Genomic DNA, 17,764 nt, shown 5'->3' on the forward strand with positions numbered 1-17,764 from the left:
ACTGAAATAATTCCATTCTGAGCCCCATGCTTCACTCCACTCTCAGGCCCAACTAGTGCTTCAAGTCACAAGTCTGTTGAGAGTTCTACAGAGCTAAGAGGCAGCTAAGCTGCTCACAACCTTGCCGTCTCCGCATGACTCTGTCAAAATATTCTTCCTCCTCTTTCAGTTCTTCAAAACATTTAAATCTTTAACCACTAGTGAAATCTTCTTTAGCTCACACTTTAGGCTTATTCCTTTATCGTATGAGAGGTTTGGGGCGAGAACAAAGATAAATGAATATTGCAAACTACCATCTTTTGCAGATATTTTCCAATTTGTATTTTTACTTTGAATTGTATTAACTTATAATAACCAGCTGTGATGGTTAATTTTATGTGTCAGCTTGACTGGGCTGGAGAGTATCCAGATATTCAGACAAGACATTATTCTAGTGTTTCTGTGAGGGTGTTTCTGGATGGAATAAACATTTAAATCAACAGACCGAGGAAAACAGTATCCTTCTCTACTGTAATGGGCCTTATCCCATCAGCCGGAGGCCTGAACAGCAGTCAATACTGATGCGGAGGAATCCCTCAGCCACCTGGAACACTGGGCTTGTTTTCTACCTTCCAGTGTGAACTCAAACATTGGCTCTTGGTGACTCTCAAGTCTGCCAGCCTTTGGACTGGACTGACACCTCCAGGGGTGGAAAAAGAATCACAGGAACATCATCTGAGATTCTGGATTCCAAGGCCCTTTATGTGATCCTGTGGTTTGAATCAAACTCCTTTTACATTTTAATCCAGTGTTAGCTGATTTTTATGAGATTTGAGAGTACTGATTATAACCACAGAGTACACTTCTATAAGTTAAAAAAAATTATGAGACTTCAGCTTCAGAAACACAAAAGTATATTCATCAGCAAACAGAATTCAGAAATGTATCTAAAGAAAAATAAAATGCTACCACAGTGTCTGCTGTAGGAATGGAAGAATATAATACAAAATACATAAAAGTATATAATGCATAACATATTATACATAATATATTATAAAATTAATGGGGAATTTAATAATAAAACCTAGCACATGAATAGATCAAAAGAAAATAATGACTATTTCGATAGCTGTGAAAAAATTACCTATAAAGTTTTAAATTCTGTTTTTAATTCTTAACTATAATTTAAAAAGATACTCCAATTAAATAAAAAACACTATCTCAAGCCAACTGCTGAAGTCGTACATAACCTTGGAAGACTGATTGTATTTTCAGTCAAGTTAGGGTCAAGACATAGATGCATACTGTTATCATCCTATTCAAAATTATTCTTAAACCTCTATCCTTGCAATTTTTTTTTTATTTATTTATTTGACAGGCAGAGTTAGACAGTGAGAGAGAGAGAGACAGAGAGAAAGGTCTTCCTTCTGTTGGTTCACCCCCAAAATGGCCGCTACAGCCAGAGCTACGCCGATCCGAAGCCAGGAGCCAGGTGTTTCCTCCTGGTCTCCCACGCAGGTGGAGGGCCCAAGGACCTGGGCCATCCTCCACTGCCTTCCCGAGCCACAGTAGAGAGCTGGACTGGAAGAGGAGCAACCAGGACTAGAACCCAGTGCCCATATGGGATGCTGGCGACGCAGGCGGAGGATTAACCAAGTGAGCCACAGCGCCGGTCCCTATCCTTGCAATTATGTAAAGAAAAAATCCAAATGGTAAACTCAGGAAAGAAATAAACATTGTATCATTTAAAGAAAATGACTATTTACCTAGAAAATTCGAATCAACTAAAATACCTAACTAAGTATATGGCTGATTACAAAATGAATAGATACAAATGATTTTTTTTGTAAATACCAATAATAGCCAATAAAAAACATAAATAAAACAGCTGGTCTTATTAATTAAAAACAATTAAAAATATATTCTAAAAAAAGTAACAGAGGGATGGGACCTGTAAAATACATAGGAACACTAACCAAAAATTAGAATGGATCTTTATGATGAAATCTTTTTAAAAGACCCAAAAAAACAGAAAGACATACCATGTTCTTGTATGGCATACTCAATAATGTAAAGATGTCACTTTTCCCCATAATAAATGTATAAATTTAATGACATCCCAACCAAAATTCCAAAGTGCCTTTTAATTTTTTTGCACCTTGACAAAATGATCTCAAGTTCATCTGAAATGATAAATAAATGAAAATAGCCAAGGAAACTCTGAAGAAGGAATGAGGAGGCATTTGTACTACCAGATGTTAAAAAATACAACATAAAGTCATCCAAAGTAAAACAAAGCAGAACAGATATGTGAATAGCCAGAGACAGATCAGTGGACATGAAGAGAAATGAGAAACTGAGCCCATATTATACATAAAAATTTAGCATAGCAAGCAATTCAAATAGAATTTCAAATTATAATAGAGGTTGTTAGGCAATACTAACCATTCTGAAAACAAAATATCAGAACTTGGAATTTAGTGATAATTTCTCTTTTTAACATTTTTTTTTCTTTATTTATTTAAAAGCAGAGCTACAGAGAGAGGAGAGACAGAGAGAGATCTTCCATACACTGACTCATTCCCTAGGTGGCCCTGATGGCCAGAGCTGGGCCAGGCCAAAGCCAAGAGACGAGAGCTTCTTCCAGGTGTCCCATGTGGGTGCATGGGCCCAAGGACTTGGGCCATGCTTTGCTGCTTTCCCAGACATGTAAGCAAGGAGCTAGATCAGAGGTGAACTCAAACCAGTACCCATAAAAGATGCCAGCACTGCAGGTGGTGGCTTAACCCACTGTACCACAACAACCCAAGTAATAATTTCTGAATGAATGAATGCATGAATGATAAAAGAAAAAAGAAGGCATGCCAGCCTTTTTATGCACATAAAAGTACTCTAAAAAAGACATCTACTAAAACATGCAAGAGAATAATAATCTGATACTATGCAGAAAAATGTCTTTCAATGTCTTTAAGCTCTTTAAAGTCAATAATTTTTAAAGGAATAAAGAGCAAGTAAATCATAAAAGAAAGAATAAATTTATATAGACAAACAGTTCAATATCATTATAATCAACAAAGAGTAAAATAAAAAGAAAATCGCCACTGAAAGCTTTTAAAATAACTGCTACTCTTGACTACGATATTCAGAATTTAAAATACTTATACACAACTGGTTAGAAGATAAACTAACAAAATCTTTTCCAAAGAGAAATTTGGCAAAACTATACCTAAAACCTAAAAAGAATAAACACCATTGTAGTGGTTTAACCTGAGAAAACAATCGGGGATGTTCTGAAAGTTTTATGGTAAAGCCATTTACAAAATATTGTTTATAACAACACTCAAGTTTATCTAGCTTCAAAAACAGGCATAAAAGCATGTGGGTCTTTTTTTAAGGAGAAGTGAAGAATAGAAAGCAAACTGAAAACTGCCTAGAAATGGAGCTAACTTCAAGGCCCATTCAGCTCTCTTTTTCATTGGCTACATCATCAGTCAATTATGTCTCCTGCTCCTCTATCTTGGTTGGTTTCTTCAACTTACTCAAGAATTGTGCTCCTTTCTATCTGTTATATACACAGCTTAACCTTGTCACAGCCCTCCTAGTCCAGCTCCTAGTTTCTGTCCTCACTTTTAATTATCCTTCTTAACTATATAATCCCCCAAAATGAGGGATTTGGCCCAGATCAACTTCTCATGTGGAACCAGTGGTGGCAAGTCAAGCTCTGGCACATGTCTGATCTAAACTCCTGTGGTCAGGGTGTCAAGGAGCACAGGCAGGACAGACATTTCTAACACAAATGCACAAATACAGGCACACACAACTCCTGTAAGCCACCTCACTGGCCCAACAGTAGCAAACTAACACATTACAGCAAAAATCTGGATGGGAGGATTACAGTTGGCCTCCATTTTCTCCTTGGAGGCTTTGGATTTTCTACAATTCCTACAACAAATATAAATGTCTTTTATAATCAGAAAAGAGTAACCACCTTACTCACCTTACTTCCTATAGTGATTTCAAACTTTCATTTTCCTTTGTAAATAGAAAACATTCTGATTACCTTTCCAACATCACATTTTGTGCCTTCATTAACCATCCCAGGATCTGGAACATCTGATCCTAGCTGGAAATCCACACCCCAACATTTGGTGCCTCTACTGGGTGTCTGAATAATGGCAGGCACAATTCCAAATACAGGCATGTGCTGTACATTCTCACACTGAAGCTTTCCACACAAAGCATTCCTAGAGAGAAATAACACAAACATAAAAAGTGTGTAGTGTATATGCAAAGGAAAATTATATATTTGTATTCACCGCTGTTCAGCTGAAGGGAAACTCAGTAGGAGGGGGAAAAAATGTATGCGAGGAGAGCAACAGAGGTCAAAGCAGCTCTCCTTAAATACTGCAGAGAAGCAAAGAAAAAAGATAAGTGAATATTGTATGTGAATTATTAGGGCACCAGGTGATGCTGATTCACCTGGACTACTTCACTATCCAGAGCTCAAGAATTAGTACAGCAATACAAAACTCGATTGTGTCTTAGAGTTACGGTAAGGCTCTGTAATGTAAAATAACTTAAGAAAAGACCTAACCTCTCTTGGCCTAGCTAACTCTTAGTTACTCGGTTAAAGAGTCACTTCATTAACTCACTAATTAATTCACTAATTCAGTATCAGAAGTCTGTGAAGTCTTTCCTGACAACAATTCCCATCACCAAAGCTGGGTGAGTTAAAGGCCCTCCCCATATCCTTTCATGTCACCCTACATGCCCCCAACATCAACTCTCATGATACGGTTGAAATTTCCTATTTAACTGTCATCTGTCAGGCTGTCATCTGACACAACCACCTACCTTATCTGTGAATCTCTTCTATATCATTGCCAATTCATCACAGGACATTTCTCCACAACACGTCTAACTTATCACCTCCAAAACTTCCCATTCTAGCTGTCCTAACATTCTTTGATCTCCTGATTTAAAATCCATCTCCTTAGAACTTTTCCTCATTGATTCCAGATGTTCCACAGCCCACCCAGATAATCTCCTTTCCTTCTCTTAAGACATATATTTTAGGACAATTATTACGCAGCTCCTAACTACTTACTTCACTAGGGCAAAATCCTACAATTATTTTTCATGCAACAAGGAAGTTCCTTCTAAATATGTCACAGTTTGCCTCATTGCCTATGGAAGCATAGTGCTCAGAACACAGCAAGAAATCTCAGTTACAGCATGAAAAAAAAAATGCATCTCTAACTGACTATCAGATGCACTACTTCTATCAAGACCAAGATTATAGTACATTTTACGGTAGCTATATTACATTATTGAAGTGCTTAAATTTACCACTAGCTAAAATCCTATTTAATTTTTGTATATGCTGCTGCTAAGTCTTCATCTTCCCTCCATCCTGTATTTTTTCCTAACATGTCACCATTTATTTGACAAGAGTACATTGCTTAAATTTTCTTAGCTTCAGTATCATCATCTGAAAAAAGGAGATAAATGATAATGCCTATATCACATAGTTTGCAGAAATTAGATACATGAACCTCTAAAATAGCACATAGCATAAAACATACCTCAGTTAACATTTATAGGTGCCTATAAAATTCACATTGTTATGATAAACTCAGTATTTTATAAGCAGTCTTGGTGACATACTAACATGTAAAAGGAAAATAACATAAAAAAGCTGTTACAGATCATTAAGAAAATGACTTCAATATGGAAAAATGTGCAAAGATACAGACAGCCTATATGGTAAAAAATGTAGACAGCCAAAAAAGATAAGAAAATATTTTCATTGTTAAATTATAAATGAAAACTCTAATGTGATCCTCATTAAAACAAATGCTTCAGGCAAGGAACGAGGTGAAACCCTGGTGGGAAACTGGGTATTCATACTGAACAAAATCATCACGCCACATATTATGTGATATCTGCAACAGAAAAACCTAACTGTATAACAAAAAGATTTCATCACTGTCAATTAGTAACACTAACAATGGTAAGACGAGAGGTTAAGTGCCTCTGTGACACAACACATCACATGAACTGTTCCTGTCAAAGATGTTTAACCTGAATACAATTGAGATTTTAGATAGAACTTTTGATTTAAAGAAGACCCAGTGGATAGAGACACAGGTTAAGCAACACTGACAGGAATATATCAAATCCAGAACTAGCTCAAGTCATTTCTACAAGTAAGTGTCACTGAAAAGGACCCCTCAAAAAAAAAGAGTAGAGAGAGATATTTTAGATTGAAAGTAACCTAAGGGATATGACAACTAAATAAATGTGTGAATCTTAAGTGAATCTGGATGTGGAAAAAATTTCAGCTATAAAGATAATTTGGGAAATGGTAATATTGAACAGACAGTACATGATATTAAGAAATTATTGGTTTTGTTAGGGTGATACAGTATTGTAATGGTCTTATGTAATGGAGATGAATGCTGTAGAAATTAGAAGCAAAGAATTATAATGCCTATAATTTACTTAAACATGGTTCAGCAAAGTCTATACAAAGTAAAGATGGTAAAATATTAACAGCATCTTAACCTAGAATACATTGGTATTCACCCTACTATTTTTTTTGACTCCACTCCTTCTATATATTTGAAATTTCACATTTTAAATATTTTTAAAAGATGAAAATGCCTATATCCTAAAGGAGAAAACCACCCTTCCGTCAAAAGGGAACATGGGGAATGATAAACATTAAGTATACGTTGATGTATGTACACAAATGCATGAAGGAGATGCAACAAAAATGTAAGAGAATATCTATGGATGAGAAGACTACACGTGATTACTTTCTTTGGAATTTTCTGGCCTTATACATTTTCTGGGATGAGGATGATAACAGTAAGATGAACATGATGAGTGCTATAATGAACCAGGTTCTCTTCTTAATACTAACATCTTTCAACTCATTCAGTCTTCAAAACAGCACTTGCAAATACATACCATTATTATCCCCACATTACAGGGTCAAGATGAGGTATGTATGTGAAACAGTTTGTTCAAAACTTCAGAACTATTGTTTGAACCAGGACTCAGGCCCACCAAGTCTAGTTTCAAATGTATTTTCTTAATGAATATATTAATTAAAATGAGCTACATAGTATCTGTACTTTCATTCATTCAACAGATATTTAATAGGCACTCTGTAGGCCCAGGGCATTGTGCTAAACTCAACAGATAAAAGCATGTCACTGGCCTTAAAGTTCAGTGAGAAAGGATGCTAACCAATAGATTCACATAAAGAAATGAAACTCTGACAAATATAACAAAGGACAATCTCATAATAAAAAAGGATCAATTCATCAAGGAAACAATCTAAGGTGTAGACATCTAATAATTCAAAACATACATGAAAAAATTTATAGAAATATGAAGAGAAACAAATTCATAGTCATAATTGAAGATTTTAATATACCTAACAGACAAAATAGACATGTACACCCCAAAGATGGGGAAGATCTGAATAAGATTATTAATTAACCTGATACATCCAACAACTTCAGAATATACTTTGCTTTTCAATTACATATGGAACATTCTCCAGAGTATATGCTGAGCAATAATGCACATCTCAATGAATTCCAAAGAATTGAAATCATATGGAGTATTATTTTGGTAGAATTAAACTAGAAATGGAACAAAAAGACAACCAGAATATCCACAGCTATTTAAAAATTAACCTGTATATGTTCAATAATCCATGAATCAAAGGAGAAATCAAAATATGACTTACAAAATAGTAACAATGATGAAAACACAACATGTCAAATTCTATGAAAAACAAGCACACAGCATTAAGAACACCTTTGAGAGGACATCTGACCCTGTTAAAGAAGTGAAGGAAGTCTTCCTTAGAAAAAAATCATAATTGAAGGCCAGTGTTATAGCCTGGTGGGTTAAGCCGCTGCTTGGGATGCCAGCAACCTGGAAGAGCGCTGGTTCCTGTAAGAGTCCCAGCTGCTCTACTTCTGATCCAGCTCCCTGCTAATGTGGCTGGGAAAGCAGCAGAAGATGGTCCAAGTGCTTGGGCCCTGCAGTCACATGGGAGACCCAGAAGGAGATCCAGGCTCCTGGTTTCAGCTTCACCCTACCCTAGCCATTGTAGCCATTTGGGGAGTGAACCAGTGAATGGAAGAACAACTGAGCTCTGTCTCTCTCTCTCTCTCTCCCCCATTTCTCTCTGCAACTCTGCTTTTCAAATATGTAAATAAACCCTTTAAATAAATAAAAAATTTTTTCACAATTGAGCTATTATTGGTAATATTTTAATGTAAAATAAAATTTCTTACTGAAATCTAAAAAATATAATAAGGAAAGTTGCTGTAAAAAAGGCCAATACAAGCACACTGAAAAAGGAAAATATACAAAAATATTCCAGGAAAATTAAAGCAAACATCTTAAAATGTACCATAATAATCATAAAGGAAAGATGTTTATATCTAGAATTATTCTATTGGAACTTTTAAAAATCAAAAATAGGGGTCAGCATCGTGGTACAGTGGGTTAAGCTACTGCCTGTTGTGCCGGCATACCATATGGGCCCCAGTTCATGTCCTGGCTGCTCCACTGCTGATGGCCTGAGAAAAGCAACAGAAGATGGCCCAAGTGGTTGGGTCCCTAAAATCCACATGCGAGACTCAGAAGCTACTCCTGGTTTCTGCCATCTGGGGAGTGGACCAGCAGATGGAAGATCTCTATGTGTCTCTCCTCTCTCTCTCTATAACTCTGACTTTCAAATAAATAAATTGTTTTTAAAAATCAGATAAATTTAGAGTTCTGGAAAATCCAGAACTTGTAAAAAAAAAAATTACCTGCAAATGATGAATTATCAAATGACACTAACATATGTCTAAAACTATATGTATGCGATGGCTACACAAAAAGTTATGGTATTTTCACGGAGTTAGTGACCTCATAATAAAAAAGCTAAACAAGATGGCCATGGGATTCTACTGCTAGGACTGTCTTGCACAAGGATGTTATCTGCCATTCTATGAATCTGCTGTGTCTCCCGCTTCCCATGGTGGATCCTTCTCTCCCTTTTTGATTCTATCAGTTAGTATTAGCAGACACTTGTCTTGTTTGTGTGATCCCTTTGACTCTTAGACCTATCAGAGCCATCAATTGTGAACTGAAATTGATCACTTGGACTAGTGAGATGGCATTGGTACATGCCACCTTGATGGGATTGTATTGGAATCGCCTGGCACATTTCTAACTCCACCATTTGGGGCAAGTCCGATTGAGCATGTCCCAAATTGTACATCTCCTCCCTCTCTTTTTCCACTCTCATATTTAACAGGGATCACTTTTCAGTTAAAATTTAAACACCTAAGAATAATTGTGTGTTAATTACAGAGTTCAACCACTAGTACTAGAACAACAACAACAAATACTAAAAAGGATAAAGTATTACATTGTACATCTAGAGTCAGGACAAAAGCTGATCAGGTCATTGTTTCTTCTAGTGTCCATTTCACTTCAACAGGTTTCCCCTTTGGTGCTCAGTTGTCGCCGATCAGGGAAAACAAATGAAATTTGTCTCTTTGGGACTGGCTTAATTCACTCAGCATGTTTTCCAGATTCCTCCATCTTGTTGCAAATGACCGGGTTTCATTGTTCCTTACTGCTGTATAGTATTCTATGGAGTGCATGTCCCATAATTTCTTTATCCAGTCTACTGTTGATGGGCATTTGGGTTGGTTCCAGGTCTTAGCTATTGTGAATTGAGCTGCAATAAACATTAAGGTGCAGATGGCTTTTTTATTTGCCAAATTAATTTCCTTTGGGTAAATTCCAAGGAGTGGGATGGCTGGGTTGTATGGTAGGGTTATGTTCAGGTTTCTGAGGAATCTCCAGACTGACTTCCATAGTGGCTTAACCAGTTTGCATTCCCACCAACAGTGGGTTAGTGTCTCTTTTTCCCCACATCCTCTCCAGCATCTGTTGTTGGTGAGGTGAAACCTCATTGTGGTTTTGATTTGCATTTCTCTGATTGCTAGTGATCTTGAACATTTTTTCATGTGTCTGTTGGCCATTTGGATTTCCTCTTTCGAAAAATGTCTATTGAGGTCCCTGGCCCATCTCTTAAGTGGGTTGTTTGTTTAGATGTTAGCTATTAACTCCAATTTTTATAAAATGTAAAAGGATGGGGCCAGCACTGTGGTGTGGTGTGCTAAGACTCTGCCAGCGGCACTGGTATCGTATATGGGTGCCAGTTCTTATCCCGGCTGCTCCTCTTCCAATACAAAATCTCTGCTGATGGCCTGGGAAAGCAGTGGAGGATGGCCCAAGTGCTTGTGCCCCTGCACTCATGTGGGAGACCTGAAAGAAGCTCCTGGCTCCAAGCTTGGGATTGGCCCAGCCTCAGCTTCAGCCTTTGTGGCTATCTGGGGAGTGAACCAGCGGATGAAAGACCTTTCTCTCTGTTTCTCCCTTTCTCTCTCTGTAACTCTACCTCTCAAATAAATAAATAAAATCTTTTTTAAAAAAATGAAAAAAGAGGGGCGGCACTGGGGCATAGCAGGTGAAGCCTCTGACAGCAGCACCAGCATCCTATATGGGTACGGGTTCGAGTCTCGGCTGCTCCACTTCCAATCCAGCTCTCTGCTATGCCTAGGAAAGCAGCAGAGGATGGCCCAAATGCTTGGGCCCCCTGAACCCCCATAGGAAACCTGGAAGAAGCTCCTCACTCCTGACTTCAGATCGGCACAGCTCCGGCAGTTGCAGCCATTTTGAAACTAAACAGATGTAAGACCTCTCTCTCACTTTCTGCCTCTGTCTCTCCGTAAATGCCTTTCAAATAAACAAAGAAATTTTTTAAAAATGAAAAAGGAATGTAGATGTGAAATAAATATATGCTGATCACTATGAAAGACATGAGTAAATCTGTAGGAGCAACATAGAGTGACCAACAGATATAAATAAGTGGAATCGTTGAAAATTATTTCACTACAGTTAAAGTAATCTATTATGTTCTCTTGATGTCTGTTACATTCTAATTGTTCAAAAACAGCTGAATTTTTATTAAGAGCTATGGGTTATTTAAATATGTGCTTATTTTCAAAGATTTCAATAATCACCTTGTAACAACGATCAAATTTGGTCTATCATATGTCATGATTTTAAGGAATCTTATTTCAACCAGATATTTTGGATTTTGAGCCTTCTTGGCATTCTTGACAGGCATTCAAAAAAATCAAAGTTTCAAACAATCTGGACTCTAAAATTTCCAGTAAATCTTGGACTTTGGTTTTTCCAGTTTGGGCACAACTGAAAAAATCGAAGGACCTATGTCTCTCATCTTATAGAGACACCAACTAATCAGGCTATTTGGATTATATTAGAAGTGCTCTCAAGATGTGACGTGGTACTAAATTTTAAGTTTCTATAATGGAAAATGCTATTAATACAAATGTTTGAGAATTAAAAAGTCTAATGATCTTGTGTTACTAGACATGATAGTTATCTTAGTGAGAAAGCCCCAGAGGCCTAAAGGGTTAAATACTTGTAAAATCTTACAGGTGCTTTCAAAAATACTGTGAAGTAAGCAAGTGCCTCTTGTTGGTTGATGAGTTTATAATTTTAAACATGGCGACTTAAAGTCTCTTGTCATCCAGTTATATATGATTTGCTGCTCATAAAACTAAAGTGTTGTTGGTTCTGTGTTTAGCTGCCCTCCTATAGGTTCCTATGGACTTTTTCCAGCCACTTCTATTGTATTCAGTACTATGGGACGGCTCTGTAAACAGATGAAGCCAATAATGTATTAACAGTACCAACTGAGAGAAACTATGGTTAACTGAGGTTACTAAAAACAAAAAGCAATTCAAATCAATTGGCAATCTACAAAAAGAGTTAAAGATTTTAAAAGCCATTATTAAAATTGCTATATTGATCTATTATGTTATATGTGTGTACATACTGTATGTCCACATGGGAAAATTTTATTAAGAATTTTATTTTAAATGGCTTATAGATAAGATTGTCCATAAATTTAAGCTGCTAAAATTAATCAAAGGTACATTTTAATTCGTGTGACCTGAATCTCTGTATCATATGATTTATACTTGTTGGTAGAAAGAAACTAAAAATATTTCATATGGTTGTGCTTAAGTTTACTGGTTAAACAAACTACACCATGTTAGATATTTAAGAGGTGTTTTCAAATACATGATTCTTAAAATTTATAGAAGGCATTGGACCTTCTGGTAAATGTTTTCTTAAGTTGCTATCTAATGGTTGAAACTGTTTGCTAAGTATTCATGTGATATTGCTATTGTCAGCAAGCGATCTAGGACTTGCTCCCTCATTTCTCTATTCTAAGCCCAACTTGTTCTTTCATTTCTCTATTCTCTTCAAGGTAGGAAACTAATTCTATTATGAAGGAATCTGTAGGACGCACGATTTAATCTTTAGACCTTATAAAAGAGATGGCTAACATTTTTCTGTAATAGCATAGCCAAAATAAGAGCTTAAATTATAATCTCATAGCTAGATTTACTTCGCCATCAGCGAAGTAAACAGTAAGTAGAAAAAACCTCCCTTTCAGACCAAAGGGAAAGAAAGTTTTAAAGTGAGAATATAATTTTCCTCATGGGCATTGTCTACTTAGAAAAACTACTACAGAACATGCCTGTGACTATAGACCTGTAGTTCAGGCCACCGAAGATTAGAGATGGGACACGAGCACTCCCTTGACTTGCATCCTCTGGTCTGCTTTAACACAAACCAGGAGGAAAAGAAAGCTAGGCATCAGAAGCAATGGGTGGCAGGCCTATTAATGGCTGATCTGTACAGTGATCTGCCCTCAAGGAGACCCAACAGGCCAGTCCACTGCAGTGGCTTTCAATGTGGTAAGCCTGGGCTTCAGCAGAAGTCAGCTTGTGAAGAGCCCTGGCAGCTCTGCCAAGAATTGGATCACTGGAAATGGACCTGCCCTGGAGTCGAAGGATGCCCAGGTCAGAGCCACAGATCTTATTGGCTCTAAGCTGAAAAGCTCCTCACTCAGGCCAGCTTCCAAAGAGACCACTGCAGCTGAGGGCACGGCCAAGCAGGGTCAGCAACATTGCAGGCAGAACTGTAAATTTCTTGTTAGAGATGACACCTGCCTTTACCTGGCCAGCTCTCCTCCCAGACCAGCCAAGTAATGAAAGTCAACAGAGTGCCTTCCCCCAGGAGGTTCACACCTCCCTTAGGATATACCCCATGTGAAGAGATAGATAGGTCTGGGCCTCTTCACTTACAAGGCCTAAAGCCCACCAGATTATTATCAAGCCCCTTCTGTCAGGTTCTATTTGCCTCTCAATCAGAAAACTTAATTGTAGCTTAGACAGCACCTTTCTTAGCTCCTCTAATAATGACTCTGTCCTTTGTTCTAGACCCTGTCCAGCACACTTGGGCCTCATTCCTTTGTAATCATAACCTCTACTCTACCACCAATGGCTCTACTCCCAACCTGTGTGTACTGATGGTCCTCATTCCCCCTTAATGCTGTATAATTGTTCAGACCTGGTTAATGCCACTTTTAGGAACATTGGTTACTATCCTCACCCTGTCTTTTATGACTTTGTCTAAATATGATCAGAGTCGGCAAACTTGGAAGGCTTCCATAGCCTTGGCAACTCATGACGACAGCCTAGGGTGGTTACTGGCGCCATAAACTAGAGTGTCAATTTGTTGGGTCAACAACAGGAGTCACTGTGCACTTGCTCCTCATGTGGGATCTCTGTCCTTAATGTGCTGTACATTTTGATTTAATGCTATAACTAGTACTCAAACAGTATGTTCCACTTTGTGTTTCTATGTGGGTGCAGACTGTTGAAATCTTTACTTAATATATACTAAATTGATCTTCTGTGTATAAAGAGAAAAAAAGAAAATTATTTCACTGCAATTATATTAAAAAGGCACATACGTTAAACATTTTTCATATAATGTAAATCAAAGTGCACAACAAATACCACTATAAGCATTAAGGAAAAGTGCCAGTAATTGTAATTAACCTACTAACATTTTCAAATATCAAGGGTAAAAATCATAGTTCTGGAAATTGTCAACAAATATGATACTTGGAAATGGAGACTGAGCAGACTAGCCTAAGAAAGCTCGGAAAACTATTTACATGAAAATTGCAAAAACAACCTACACAATTTTGTGGATGTTGAAAACTTGTTTTTTTCTCACTGATTTTTATTTATATAAAGGGAACAAATTTACATATTTCATATATACAGTTTTGAGAGCATAATGACACTGCCATCCTGAACTCCCTCCTTACCCCCACCCTCCCTTCACCACCTTTTGTTATTTTTCTTTTAATTCTTATAATGACATAATTTCAATTTACTGTATAATAAGCTTAACCATCCACTAAATAAAGAATTCAACAAGTAGTAAGCAGAAAAACCATTGTTCCTCAAGTCTGTAGACAAGGGCCGTAAACAATAATTGGATCTTAAAATGTCAGTTTTGGGGCCAGCGCTGTCGTGTAGTGTGTTAAAGCCCCAGCCTGCAGTGCTGGCATCCCGTATGGGCACTGGTTCTAGTCCCAGCTGCTCCACTTCCAATTCAGCTCTCTGCTAGTGCCTGGGAACGCAGAGGAGGATAACCCAAATCCTTGGGCCCTTGAACCTGTGTAGATGACCCAGAAGATGCTCCTGGTTCCTGGCTTTGGAGCATCTCAGCTCTTGCTGTTGTGGTCATTTGGGGAGTGAACCAGCAGATTGGAAAACCTCTCTCTCAGGCCGGCGCCGTGGCTCAACAGACTAATCCTCCGCCTTGCGGCGCCGGCACACCGGGTTCTAGTCCCGGTCGGGGCACCGGATTCTGTCCCGGTTGCCCCTCTTCCAGGCCAGCTCTCTGCTGTGGCCAGGGCGTGCAGATGGAGGATGGCCCAAGTCCTTGGGCCCTGCACCCCATGGGAGACCAGGGTAAGCACCTGGCTCCTGCCATCGGATCAGCGCAGTGTGCCGCGGCGGCCATTGGAGGGTGAACCAACGGCAAAAGGAAGACCTTTCTCTCTCTCTCTCACTGTCCACTCTGCCTGTAAAAAAAAAAAAAAAAAAAAAAGAAAACCTCTCTCTCTCTTCTCTCTGGTTCTACCTCTCTCTGTAACTCTTTCGAATAAATAAAAGAAATCTTAAAAAAGAGTCAGTTTTGCTTATATGTATCTTTGTACTCTGTATACAATCTTAAAAAAAAAAAGAAAGAAAGAAAGAAAGGAAAATCACACTTGAGCTGAGATCTAGAGTATGAGCAACACAATTAAGTAGGTAAGTAGAGGCCAACGCTGTGGCTCACTTGGCTAATCCTCTGCCTGCCTCGCCAGCACCCCGGGTTCTAGTCCCGGTTGGGGTGCCGGGTACTAGTCTCAGTTGCTGCTCTTCCAGTCCAGCTCTCTGCTGTGGCCTGGGAGTGCAGAGGAGGATGACCCAAATGCTTGGGTCCCTGCACCCCCATGGGAGACCAGGAGGGAGTACCCAGCTCCTGGCTTCAGATCGGCATAGCACCAGCTGTAGCAGCCATTAGGGGAGTGAACCAATGGAAGGAAGACCTTTCTCTCTGTCTCTCTCTCTCTCTCTCTCACTGTCTAACTCTGTCTGGCAAAAAATAAAAAATAAAAAAGTAGGTAAATAAAAAATAAAAAAGTAGCAGCATGTGCAGGGGGTCCCAGCAGAAGCCCACTCAGTGGGCAGTATGGCTGAAGCATCCTACGTGGATGTCAAATGAACACAAAAGTAAATCAAATCACCCACTGGGAAAAAAAACAAAAACAGGAGGCAGAGGAAGAGATTCTACCTACATGCTACGTAAAGAATTTTCTTCAACTAGGAGAAAATGGCCAACACAGCCGAATGCTGCTGAAAGGCCAAGTACCGTGCAGGAAGACCCACAAGCATCAGTCGGACTTAATGACATGGAGGTCACCTTATCCTTTCTTCTCATGAAATATAACTTTACTACAGTTGCTTAGCTTCACTGGAGGCTTGGGGTATAAGGCTTGGGGTATAGAAGCGGAGTACTAGAGAACAATTCCAACTACGTAAAATGCCTGTGCCAAGTATATTCAATGCACAGAAACAAAAGTAAATACACAGAACTTTGCATGTATGGATTGAGCTTATAGATAACGTTTCCTCATTTATATTAAGCAAATTCTTATTACAGTAATAAAAATGTTTTAAATCATTATTTTAATATTATATAGAGCTAGAAGGAAATAATGAAACTCGGAATTAATTCTACAAGTACCTTTATCTTGGAATTTAATATCTTCTACCAAAGGGAAAATAAAAGGAGTATTTAGTTGGAGTTCTTATTGTAGATCAAGGATAAGTAAAGTAAGATTCTAAAAACCACTATATTTTAGACAGTTGGTATCTAAAAGGATGAATTATCTTACCAGTTTTGTTCCTAACACCAGAGTTTGAAGCCTTCTCTTGTAAAATGTAAGCTTGAAAAGTTGGATATTTAAGGGGAAGAAAGACAGCAGTTATAAAAGACACTAGAGCTGAATTGTCTCATGATCTTTCATATTCTGCAGCCTCACCTCCACTTACCCAGTGGCACACTTCTTGTATTCATTGCCAGAGAAACCACAATTGCCAAATCTGTCACCTTTAGAATTCACTTCAATGAAACAATCTCTTGGGGCAGCTTTGGCTTCTGCAATATTAAACATTTAAAAAAGGAAAAAGTTATGGCAATTTAACTCAGAAATAAAGGAATTCCCTATGACAGCACATACACCTGGACAAACTGCCCCAACACCTCTGAAAAGTTTCAGGCTTTACATACAAAACACTCCTACTTTTTATACATAACAACAAATGTAAAAATAAAGCTTAGATTTACTTAAAAGCTAGTTTGAACTCAAATGCCAAAGCTCTACAAGAAATGTCATTAAACAAGAAATTATAAATAAATTTGAAAGAACAGTATACAATATTTTCAGAATATTCACTCTCCTTTCTCTTCCAAATGATGGCCCTTCAAAAAGTTTGTGGAGAATGGAATTAAAAGATTAGCACAAACGAACTGAGACTGTGAAAATCTGAGGTGGGGCCAGAGAACTCACCGAGTACACAAACTCAGTAACCTTGGCAACCCGGTGAGAGACTGCCAAACAAACCTAGAAACCAAGGTAACAAGAGCAAGGAAGACACTATTATGCCACCAAATGAAAAAGACACCCCAATTCAAGATTATGAAGATGATGAGATAGAAGAAATGCAAGAAGCGGATCTCAAAAAATTGTTAAGAACATTAAAAAGTTCTCAAAAACAAACTCTTGAACTACAGAAATACTTAATGGACAAGATAGAAAATCTCTCTCATGCAAATTGAAGGACCCTTATGGGGGAGAGGGACAAGAAACTAGGCCTGGGCAGATATCAGGGGCTTCTTAAGAGGTTAGATGTTCCCCAGAGTCCAGCGGGCAGGACGTTCTCTGGGAAGGAAAAGTCAATCCCCTTCAGAGAACCTCTAGGCATGCCCAGAGCAGAGCTGCCACTCCCCTTCGGAGAGTCTCTAGGCACTTTCCCTCAGCACTCTCCCTCAGCACGTTCCCTCAGCACTCTCCCTCAGCATTCTCCGGTATGCTAATTGTCCCTCTGAACTGACCAATCCTACGCATGCGCATTAGGAATATGCTAATTCGTTGCCTATATAACCTGTGTGAAACTGCCGCTCAGGGCTCCTCACTGCCTGAGGTGGGGGCCCGTTTGCGCAAATGTTCAATAAAAACCTCGTG

General features: G+C 38.4%; 1 protein-coding gene across 3 annotated transcripts in view; it reads right to left on the minus strand.

The window, feature by feature from the left end:
* ADAM9 (ADAM metallopeptidase domain 9) overlaps positions 1 to 17,764 on the minus strand; it is a 151,187-nt gene that overhangs the window by 50,464 nt on the left and 82,959 nt on the right. For all 3 annotated transcript variants that reach the window (XM_062212891.1, XM_062212892.1, XM_062212890.1), the window contains 2 exons: positions 16,572 to 16,677; positions 4,040 to 4,223 (listed from right to left, as the gene is read on the minus strand). In XM_062212891.1, coding sequence (XP_062068875.1) covers positions 4,040 to 4,223; positions 16,572 to 16,677 — 290 coding nt within the window. The remainder of the gene's footprint in view (positions 1 to 4,039; positions 4,224 to 16,571; positions 16,678 to 17,764) is intronic.

Source organism: Lepus europaeus, chromosome 16, assembly GCF_033115175.1.
Source record: "Lepus europaeus isolate LE1 chromosome 16, mLepTim1.pri, whole genome shotgun sequence".
Taxonomy (NCBI): domain Eukaryota; kingdom Metazoa; phylum Chordata; class Mammalia; order Lagomorpha; family Leporidae; genus Lepus; species Lepus europaeus.